At 38.4% G+C, this 11,946-nt stretch overlaps 1 protein-coding gene across 1 annotated transcript; it reads right to left on the minus strand.

Annotated features, from left to right (window-relative positions):
- Positions 1-2,887: 2,887 nt before the first annotated feature.
- On the minus strand, positions 2,888-9,656 carry LOC147436467 (uncharacterized). The gene is made up of 3 exons (XM_086487862.1): positions 9,292-9,656; positions 8,883-9,131; positions 2,888-3,014 (listed from the first exon to the last, which is right to left on the minus strand). Exons 1-3 carry the CDS (start codon positions 9,654-9,656, stop codon positions 2,888-2,890), a joined length of 741 nt encoding a protein of 246 aa, XP_086343988.1.
- Between the last annotated feature and the right edge of the window lie 2,290 nt (positions 9,657-11,946).

Below are 11,946 nucleotides of genomic sequence, written 5' to 3' on the forward strand. Positions count from 1 at the left end.
ATCCTTTAAGATTTTTTTTTTTAAACTTGAGCACATAAAAAGAAAAACAATGGATGAAAAGCAACTGCAAACAAAAGAGGACTGAGTGGATATCCTTGCCTAGCAGACCTTCCCACCCTAAGAGTTGGTGATAGTTTCCCATTTACAATGAGCCTGGAAGTGGCCCCTAGTCCTAGAACTTGTATACAATTTGAAATTCTCTAGCCAAATCCCATTTTACTCATCAACTTCACAATGAAATCCCAGATTAGGATTTGGAAAAATCTAATTGAAGCAGCACTACTTTATGGTTACATTTTGGAGAAGCTTCTATTCCCAACATGACTGTAAGAATATTATCCAGTATAGATCTCACCTATGAATCCTGACTGTGCCTGATGCAAGTGTTTCTTCAAGCAGGGGGTAATTCTGATAGCAATGGACTTAGAAAACAGTTTGTATAGAGTTCCCATCATAGTTATAGGTCTCCATTCAAATAGAGAGGATGGAAAAGTCTCCTTGGGTAGTAGTTTGATGATAACCTCTTTCAGGAATGGGTCCATGTGTTGAGTTAGCCAAATATGATTAACTCTCTCTCTCTCTCTCTCTCTCTCTCTCTCTCTCTCTCTCTCTCTCTCTCTCTCTCTCTCTCTCTCCCCTGCACTGAATCAAAACAACCAGCATGAAGAGAGAATTAGTAAGAGAGCATAGGCAAGGGCAAATAAAAGAAGTCCAAATGATTCTATGGGAGGGTTAGTAAAAATGTGGTAAATCATCCTATTGCCCCATTCAAGATGGTAATGACCCCCCCCCCCCCCCCCCCCTCTCAACACACACACACAAACACACCCCACACACATATATTCACTTGTGAGACTTCATACTAAACATTTGGCCTCGTAATGCATGTAAAAATCGTGCAACCAATTGTCGTTGATATATAGTGACATCAAATCAATGTCTAGCTCCCTGAAGACTAAGCTCTTCATAGGAGTAGCACTAGGCTTTTAGTCCTCGAGGTTTACTTTGTATGACACAAAGTAATACCCTTGGCAATACCTCCATCACATCACTTAAACTATATACCTTAATAATGATGCAAAAGGCCCATGCTTGACCTTTTGAAAGAGGCATTCAAATGAGCTTGAAATCAACAATATGTCCATCCTTGGTCTCGTGAGCATGCCATCAACAATGGGAGCAACGATTAGAAGTGCATCGTCAATACGATTGGCATACGAAATGCCCTTATTAGACTATTGTGAAACCCATGTAAACAAGTAGGAATCAAAACTTCTCACACCAATCACTATAGAAAGCTTTTGTCAATGTGCACACCTCAATTTTCTACCCATTTTTCTTAAAGTTGGACTACCTACACTTCCTCATGCAAGTCACCAGTTGAAACATCATCCCAATGTCCAACGGATGTACATTCCACCCATTCTGAACTTCCAATACACAAATGCTATGTAAGGTACTACTATGACAAGTGGGGGAAAAAGTCTCATCAAAATCATGCTCTCTTGCATTGCAACCAACTAATTTTCTGAAATTTTTGCTTTATCAAATGACAAAGGTTCCTATGCATCACACAGACAACCAAAACCTATAGCCAAAGCCTAGCACCTTGATGCATACTAGGTATTTGAGAACTTGAACAAGTATGGCTAGAAAAAGGTGTACCCAATGTACTGTCGCATAAAATTTGCACCAATTATTTACCCTACTCATTTTCACACTATAACAATCGACAATCAAAAAGGTTGTAGATGGCAAGCTTGGCTAAGCACATGGCTAAACATCCTATAGCAGGCTACATGATGTTACACATAGAGCAATGGAGCTCTATCCCTCACCTACACCCTTTGATTTCCGTATTATTTAATGTATCAACGTCTTTTTGGACTAACCAAGGGACAAGGACATAGCATTGCTTACCCATTTTGCTTTGACTATTTTTCTCTTCTTGTCAAATTAGGGTATGGGTAAATAAAAGAGATATTAGTGATATGATATAAGTGATCACACAATCTGTCGCACTTATTTTCTAGTTGATTGTACATTAATTGGGTAGAAAATAAATTATAATTACTTTTTCTTTTCGATTGTACTTGGATCATTGGGTTGAAAATGAGAATATATAAATATTCCTTTTTTTTTCATAAAGGGCGCGAGAGAATTTATATTAGAGAAGCAAAAATCACAAAAAACATCTGAGACATCCGACACATCCAGATACAAGGGGGATCAGAAACAGTGAACTGATTACAAACCAGAAATATTCATTTTTAGTAGTAGCAATTTATTATGTCCACTGAAGCTAAGCACGTGTACACTTATTGTGTTTGAAATTTCATGAATAGACATGGAGTTGAAGGGTATGAGGATACAAATTCTTTTGTGGCTTGTTGTTCATTCATAGTGTATCTCTTGGCAGGCCTAGTGATTTATCAATAGCCTATCGGTGACTACTGATCAAGTGGTCTCATTCTGAGTGAGATTGCCTACATCCTTTTTCTCTCTAGAGCATTAGATATATTATATTTTCCTATTTATAATAAATACATTTGTGTCTTTTTGTTTTGAAAGAAAAGCCTAAAAAGCTATCAGTGTTAATTACAAAATACATGGAAAGCTGAATACAAAGGAGGCAACGTGACTCGTGAGGCTTGGACGGTTGGACCTTGCATAGTTGGTCAAACGTTAGTGACAAGTGTGCTCAGGGTCATCATCGAGGGGCGTTAAAATATGAAATCGGAGGTCATAAGTGAATGCAATTGACGGCGCAGAGCTGCAACCGACGAGCATTAGTCAGTTGACGGTTGACCATTGACCAGAGCGAGAGTCTGAGAGAGCGAGCGAGAGAGAGAGAGAGTCTAGAGAGAGCCTCAGAGAGGGGTACGCCTCAGGCGAGCCGGCAGCCTGGCAAGGTGTACCAACTCCAGCTTCTCTTCTTCGCAATCATGGCGGCCGCCGCCCACTCATTTTGGAGCTGCAGCGGCCAGCCTTCCAACTTGCAAGTTTCCCCTGAGCTGGCTCAGCGAGGCTTATAACACAAGAAGATTTAAAGAAATTTTCTCATGTTAGGAAAATGGAGTCTTTCTCAGTGTTTTTCATACAATGCATAACATCATGAGCTTCTGCTCGAGAGGCACCGCGGGGCAGGGGACCCCTCCACCGGGCCGGCGGTCCCCTGCCCCCAATCGTATCTAGCTAGGTATGCGGCGCCTCCCTCGCAGAAGCTCATGATGTTGAGGTAAGTCACGATGTGACGATGTGAGAAATATCGTGAGAATTTGTCCAAAAATTCTTGTGTAAGTTATTATAGTCGGAAATTTGGAATTCATGAGTCACTACTACTCGAGAGTCTCATGAGTCCTTGGCTTCCCTTGTGATATTATGTGCATGTGCATATTTTGTACATTCCATGCTTGATTGACGAGCATTGCACTTGTTTTTCCTATTTTAGATTTTAGATTGGGTAGTTGATTGAGTCGTTAATATTGAGAAGAAATTTCTTCACCATAGGTACACTTTTCATGGGTTTGTAGATATGTACAATAGAGTGAGCACTTATTGCGCTATATGTGTATCACAAACTCCCATATACAAGTACTAGCTCGCGCGCCCCGCCTATCGGCGGGCTTCGCTCGCTCTTACCACCTCACTCTGTATGTGTTTGTGTGTGTGTGCATCTTTATACATTTCTCCATGACACACACACGATCGACACTTTCTGTCTTTAGCCCCTTTAAACTACTCCTGGTACATTTAACCCCTTTTGCACAGAGACTTAGAGAGAGAGAGAGAGAGAGAGAGAGAGATTACATAAAAGCACATGACTAAAGAGACATATATATATATATTTTTTAAAGTTTACATTATTGCCAAAAAGGTTCAGGAACATATCTGGATAGCACTCTAAGTCGTGCTATTTCAATAGGATCAAGATATTGCACTGGAGCTCTAGAAACTTCTCTTAAATCTATTTTTTAACCCAGCTCAAGTAAATCTTGTAATGATGAATCAATCCAAGCTCTTGCTTTAAGAGCATGAGCCTAATGTTGGGAAAGAAATAGGAATCAAGCAACTTGATGTAAATCGTGTCCAACTCTTCATCTACATATGACCCCCAAACAGTGTAGTTTTTCTCAATCACTTCCCATGCCCATTGCCATCCCCGTTTAGCAGGTAACATATTTTCTTCAAAGGCATCAACAATAAATTTTTTTACACTTGGAAAAATATTTACAATTTCGTGGGCCATTTAATTGGCTGCAAGAAAAGAAAACAACATTAGTACTCAAAGCTTAAAATGAAAGAGAGAGAGAGAGAGAGAGAGAGAGAGAGAGAGAGAGAGAGATGATCAGCATGGCCACTTAAACACTTAAAAAAGTATAAGCGCAATACGAACACTTCAATTACTAATTGTCATGCCAAAAAGTGTCAAGAGGTTCATTAAGTCAAAGTCTTTACAACAACCTCAAATTTTTTGTTTACGACTCATATTCTACTCTATAATTGGACGGATGAGGATCACTCCAATATACCGCATTGATAAACTTCACAATTAGTTTCAAAATTTTAAACTCTTCATCCGAAATGTAAGATTTGTGATTGTGATATATCTTTCGCAACTGAATATCACAACCACAAACATTGACATAATAAATATCAACCATATGTAGTTCTTGTAGAACTCTCATCAATTTTATTTCGCTCAATATTTGTGACACTTTACATAGTGTAATGCTTAACCGTCCACAATTTCCATACCATGCATCAGCATATGAATACACCCAATGATGCCACCAACACCATGTACCATATCCTTGACAAATGTACTCTTCCTTATCTTTCAAATATATATTCATCCTTATATGTATTGGGAGAATAGCAATACATCATGACCCATGTTAACCTACATTAGCAATTCGCAAATCTCTCTCTCTCTCTCTCTCTCTCTCTCTCTCTCTCTCTCTCACACACACACACACACACACACACACACACACACACACACACACACACACATTAACCTATGTAGTAGATTAAAACCGACTTGATTAAGCCAACAGTAACTAAAAAAATATGGCACTTAGAATGCATAAACAATGGATCAAAGTGTTGGATCATCTAGAGAAGTTGAGCCTACGACACACTCTACTTGGAACTCTCAAGATCCAAGGTCCGACACGTCGAACACTGCGACCGAGGCGTCGAGGTGATTTGCCCAAAGAATAGATTCTAAACATCCATTCATTCACTCCATAGGGACCATATGAAAAGTTGCAATTGAGAGGGCGTTGTATACCTAACTCTCGTACAGTGATTCGCATATCATCTATATCAAACTCTATGTGATAATAACCTACAACACTTCTAAAATATCGTGCTTCATATAATGCCAAGACAGAATGTCTACAATAATATTGAAGCCTGCAACGAAAATAACAACCAACCATTCAGACATAAAAAGTAACAACACATTTAACGTCATATGGATTCAAGTTCAAGTTGTACGCACTGAAGGATCTCAAAATCCTCAACAATACGAACAATATCCTTAGCATGTGTAGGACCCCTCCACAATGGAGGATCTAGAAAAAATTTTATACGTGTAAACATACAAAATAAAGGCCAAAAAGTTCTCATTCATGGTAAAAGTAAGTAACAAAGATAAGATTTTACATTTACATACCTCTAATATAAGTAGGTACATCATTCAGGGTGTACGAAACCATGATGTGTTGTGCCATTCTTTATCTGCTCTAACAGCACAAATTTGGAAGTTTAAGAGGAACAAATATGAAATAGAATAAAGAAGACTTTGACGAGCATGCCGTAGAGAATCATGTCCTTTCTTTTGTTTTAGAGAGAGAGAGAGCGAGAGAGATAGATAGAGAGAGAGAGGAACGAAAGAAATTCAAAAGACTTTGAAATTTCACAACTTCACAAAGAGACAATACAAAATAGTTATTCAAAGTGTAGCCTTCGAGAGACCACATTAGGGATTCTATAAGTCCAAGGACCTATGTTGTATACATTTTGCAAGATACGGGGTGGTGTTTCAACTTGAGTAAATATCCTCAATCGATATGGTGTAGTGCGGTCTCCAGCAACACCACCTGTTGTGCATTGACTGGCCTCTTGTCACCCACAAACCAAATATTAACTTGAATTTGACGATGCTCGTGGTTCTAAAAAAAGGCAACATGGTAATATCCAAGAACTTCCATGGACATATCTCTACCTAAGTATAGCATTTCATAAACACCTACGATGATAAAACCTCAATGGGAGTGATCTCTGCAAAGGCATCCATGAATTATGTAGAGCAATAAAAGCTTAAAACTACAAATATACCATATATAAAAACTATTACAATATAATATGAGTTTGATCAAATAAGATCACCAAAAACATAGCAGGAACTCTTCCCCTCCATTGCGATGGATCTTCATCAGATTAAGTCAATGTATAAGCCAATCTTCTCAAGAAAATAATAGGTCAAGTTAATAAACTAATTTAAAAAAGAAGATAAATACCTCGAATGAATTCAGTGATGTGACCCACTACATAGGAAGCATTGCGTCGAGGGTCCATCCGTGGGAAATACTTTGATCTGAGAGATATGAATAAAATTTAACATCAAGTGTGTCTGACTTTAAGTGAGAGCCACAATGTCAATTTGAACTTATTGTTATGAGCTCGCTAGTTGTAATACTTCCTTGAATACAATGTTTGGAGTGTAGTAACACTCCGCTTGAGTGTTTTTAGTATTGACAACAATCCTCATAGAAGCTGCACTTCGTACATGTGACATTGCAACATACAACTGTCCATGAGAGAAGATCGATGACTCAAGATATAGACCAAGAATTCCAAGTGTTTGCCCTTGTGATTTGTTGATAGTCATCCCTAAAGCAAGCCTGATTGGAAATTGACGACGCTTCATTTGAAATGGAAGCCCCTGATGGCTTCCAATAATAAAGTCAATCCTTGGAAGAAAAACTCTCTCTCCAATATTTGATCCTGTAACTATCTCTGCCTCAATTACCTTATGATGAAATTGTTTGCATATCAATCTAGTTCCGTTGCATAATCCACGTCTTGGATCCAAATTGCGCAGCAACATGATAGGAGCATTTTCTTTTAAGACTAAAGCATGAGGTGGAAAACCACCACCAAGAGTAAGGCTATTCAGATATTCAATTGTGTACAAATGTGTGTTTTCCTCTGACATACAAATTGAATCTGCACTCAGATACTCTTTGCAATCTCCATGCATTCTTTGCAATGCATAGTCATTAATTAAATCCACCTCTTTATTCCGTGGAGCAAGTATTGCTCGATCTCTGAAAAAAGTTACATGATCTTGCAAATGACACAAATCTCCATATATAAAGCTTAGAAGATCTGCCAAACTATTTCATGGAAGCATCATGTGTGAAGGTATTTTGACTCTGTCTAAGTCTCCTCCATCATCCATAACCCCATTGCCAATATCAAGCACCCAACGGGAAAAACTTTGTTGAAGTGAATTTGTGTCGCAATCAACTATACGCATATTTTTGGTAAGCCTCAGTATCTTCGTGTATTTCCATATGTGAGAATGACACAACGAAGCATTTACAATGTCTGTACGACTACCTTTTGGTACAACAGGTAGTATTTGTCGAAAGTCACCTCCAAGCAAAATGACTTTTCCACCAAACAAAGTATCTCACTGCATAATATCTCTTAAAGTTCTGTCCACTGCTTCAAACGCATAGCAATGTGTCATGGGAGCTTCATCCCATATAAGTAATGCTGCATTCCTTAGAAGTTCTGCAAGTTGAGTATTTACCTTTATATTGCAAGTTTCTTCAGAGTGAAGCTCCAAAGGTATCTTAAACCTAGAATGAGCAGTTCTTCCATTACTCAAAAGCAAAGCTGCAATATCCGAGGATGCACATGCAAGAGAAACTCTACAACTTCCTTGCACTCGTGAAAGAAGTGCATTATATAAGTAAGTTTTTCCTGATCCACCAGGACCATCTAGGAAAAATACCTTCCCTAAATGTGTGTCAATAGCTTGTAGCACTTGGTGATACACATCTCATTGATCCTCATTTAAAGAAGTTTCCATACAATCTGCTATACTACACTGTTCATCAACATTGAACATTGTTTCTTCATCCATAGCACCATTTTCACTTAAGGATACCAATGTTGAGTCTATTGCAGGCAACATATAATCACAAAGCCTCTTTCCATGTTGTTGCAAAAAGCATTCTATATGAAGCAAAGCTTGATTTTTTGCCACATCAAATCGCACACTTGCATCTGAAGTACGCATCCTTAGGGCATAAACATAGTCCTCACAAAATTCAGTACAAAATCTATCCCAAAGAGCAGCCGGATGAAGTGGCTCACAAAAGACTAATATGATTGCAAACAGTTGTCTCAACTGCATTCCATTTTGAAAAAAATATGCCTCTTGGAGGCAAATTGACCATTCTTCATCATCTTGCAATAATCCTCTAGCTATACATGCCTCCTTGTATGTATCATAGATGTGACCATCATACATACGCAAGTCTTCAAAACACTTACATCCCTTGCAAATATTGAGAAGCATTCGTAGGTAATAAACCTCACCAGCAGTAGGGACAATATTATACATTCTTCCAATAGAAACACCCTGTTGTCGTGGAGACCATGTCTTTCGACTTTTATTCCATACCCAACCATTTGGAAAGTCAGTATATGTGAAGCTATTTGATTCAGGATAATTTTGATTTGCAACAAATCATTCTGTCAAGGTAGTTTTTCTATTTTGCTCATTATCTAGCAAATGTGATACATCATCACCATCTTGAAATGTAACCATATTTTGCAATGGAAGGTGTACTTACAATCGTTGAATAGCTGGCCTTTCACTATGCATGTCGAAGCCAAATATTCTCCACATAGCCTCAGATGCAAAAACATAACGTGCATTGAGATAACTCTTGATCTCATCAGTAGCTCCTTCATCATCTTGAAGGACAACAGTGGCTCGATCATGTCCCTTGTAGACATACTTATAAAGATATTTCATGGCAGTGACAGTTGAGAAAATCTCCACATTAATATGGGCTTGGTATCTTAGTGATAAGAGAGGGCTGTAAGGAACAACCCAACGATTATCTAAATTGTAAGTTTTAGACGTAACAAACCTTCCATCATCTCTTCTCATATACACAGGATATCCACTTTAGTTTACATTTGTAGACGTAGAAAATGTTCGTGGAAACTTGAATCTACACTTACCATCAACCATACATGGAGAACGTGGGTTCAAAGGACCACATGGCCGGCCCATGAACATTACAACGACTCACTACATCAAATAATTCTGGAAACACATTCTTGTCAGGGAGCTCTGCACAAACCAACTTGTCATAGTGTAATGTATCTGTGGGTTTATATTCGGATGCAAGTATCAACAATATATGTGCATGAGGAAGACCTCTCTTCTGAAACTCAATCACTGAAACATGTCCAATCACCTCCCCAAATACAGCTTGCTTGATAAGTAAATGCATCATATCTTGGAACTTCTGATAAAACACTCGTATAGTTATATCAGGACAATCAAGAGCACTTTGTCTAGGTAGTAATGCATCATCTATTTCCTTAGCTTCCATCGTGGATTACATGTGAATGTGATGAAGAGATCCGGTTTTCCCCTACTACGAACAATAGCCATTGCATCTTGAAATAGTTGGTACATATATCTTGGACCTCCGACAAAAGACGAAGGCAAAACAATTCTACAGCCAATATTTTGACCTTCAGCCCTCTCTAAGCCATCTCTAGCCTCAACCATGTCAACCAATCCTTGGTACACTTCACCACAAAGTGTTTTTTGGTTATTTTGCATCCACAAAAGCCGTGACTCCTCTAGAGTACTATAAGCATCCACGACATACTGTTGTAATAGCTACCTCCTCGAAGCACAGTATCATCTCTTATTTGTAAGCGAAAGACATAATATTGCTTTTGACTCAATTTGTTTCCATCGGTAGTTTGTAAATAAAGATGCCACCCATCCTCTCCACTTGGAAATAATAAAACATATAATAAGGACATGTAATCTCGATGCATGCTAGAGATTCTTTTCAAACCCCCGTGTCAAAAATTCAGTACAATGTCACGATAGCCAATATTTCTATCGTCCCCTTTTCCTGGCATAATTGCAGCAACTTCAGAACCCCTTGGAGCAAGATATTGCCAACCATCACAATGATGCTCCGCAATAACCATCCTCATATTGGGTACAATAGCATCTGCTGACAAAGAAGCAGCAGATCGTAGAGCATTTGCAGAAGGATTCACTCTATGCATCATCAATTGTAAACACTCTAGAATACTACGATCTAAATTTGAAACATGATGCAATCTATTGCTCAACTCATGTTCAGTATCAAAAAAATATAATTGTGCAAAGCGTGGGACTTCATTTTGTCCTTCGGCTGGCGCTAAAGAATCAATGCTATGATAGACAGAGCCGTGAACCTTAAAAGTGTATACACCTCTCCCACCATAATTAATAGTCTAATCGATATGGGCACCAAGAGACACAAATGCCAATGCATTATTATATCCTCGAATGTTTTGTAAGAATTGTCTACTTCTTGTTGTGGTTGAGCTCATCAAATCTTTCAATTCATTTGGTGGCTCATTCAAAGGAAGTAATTGGACTTTTCCATTAGAGCAGCAATATTTACCCACAAATGTTTGTATAGTCTTTCCTTCGTCCTTCCAAGCCTTTGCTCCACATTTGGAGCAAACATAATCTAAGATTCCTAAATTGTGCAACACACACTTTATGGATAGAACTGGTGCTATAGACTTGTGATGTAAAAGGAGAGACGTTGCATATTCAAAGCGGACGGACAAATAGTGCTTTTCTACCTTAGAATAGTTTCCCTCTACTAAGTTCATTGTCGTCCTAGCATTCATGGCTTCAGAGTTTCCTTCATGTACAACATGCATGCTTTGCCTTTCATTGCACTCCAATAAAGTTCCAATAGTACTTTGTAGTGAATGCCTTGTTCTCTCTCGTGCTATTTGGCGCCTCGCCTTTCGCGAATCATCACATAGTCGACTACATTGTGCATGACTAGGTGATAATATACGTGGTCCAGATACCATCTATGAAATCAAGTGCAAATAGATCTCATATAAATACAATATACCTGATATAATTTGGATCTATCACTAAAAGAACATTCTTATGCATAATAAAAATCAATATAAACTGGGACATCTAATTATATCCTCTAACCTAAATACATTTGACACATTGATAGTGACTCAATTAAAAAGTACAGTTTGATGAAGATACATCATAACATTACATATTTCTACCATAAGTAGGACTAAATACATTTGACACAACGGCTTGACTCAATTAAAAAGAACAGCTTGATGAAGATACAACAAAACATTACATATAATTTCTACCATTAGTAGGATTAGGTCGTTGAGAAACTTGACGCTGCTTTGGTCGAACTAATCTAGCCAGAGCACTTAGTTTATTTGAGGTAGCTCGGATATCTGAAAGTCTTGAACCTTGAACCTTTGTCAGAGCACCGAGCTTGTTGACGATACTTCTCAATCCTGGCATGATTTGTCGTAGATTATTGTTTGGCATTTGTCCTTTTGACTCATGTTGACTCCGCGAAGCCTCTTTTCGAAGATTCTCAATAGATGCCAATATCAACTTTTGAGAATCCTCAACTTTGGAAAGTTTCTCTCTCATGTATGCCTCACTCTCTAATCTCTGCAAGTACGTTTGATGCTTTTGTCTCTTCTCGCAATTTCCATAGTATCCCACTTTCAATCTCCAATGCAGAGCTTAAAGTTTCAACCACATCCGAGACATTGGTCTGCATTGTCTCCATCCTATTGCAAGAGGCTTTGATCTCTAGC

This window comes from Adiantum capillus-veneris, chromosome 18 (assembly GCF_014529385.1).
Source record: "Adiantum capillus-veneris isolate H3 chromosome 18, ASM1452938v2, whole genome shotgun sequence".
Lineage (NCBI taxonomy): Eukaryota > Viridiplantae > Streptophyta > Polypodiopsida > Polypodiales > Pteridaceae > Adiantum > Adiantum capillus-veneris.

Bases quoted from the DNA above. Each gene is read 5' to 3' on its own strand.
- LOC147436467 (XM_086487862.1), bottom strand. From the start codon at position 9,656: ATGGAAGCTAAGGAAATAGATGATGCATTACTACCTAGACAAAGTGCT. The intron at 9,132-9,291 runs GTATGGTTGATG...TGTTCCTTACAG, and splicing joins TTTGAACCCACGTTCTCCAT to CCCTCTCTTATCACTAAGAT. The intron at 3,015-8,882 runs GTAAGTACACCT...TCGCTGAGCCAG, and splicing joins AGGCCAGCTATTCAACGATT to CTCAGGGGAAACTTGCAAGT.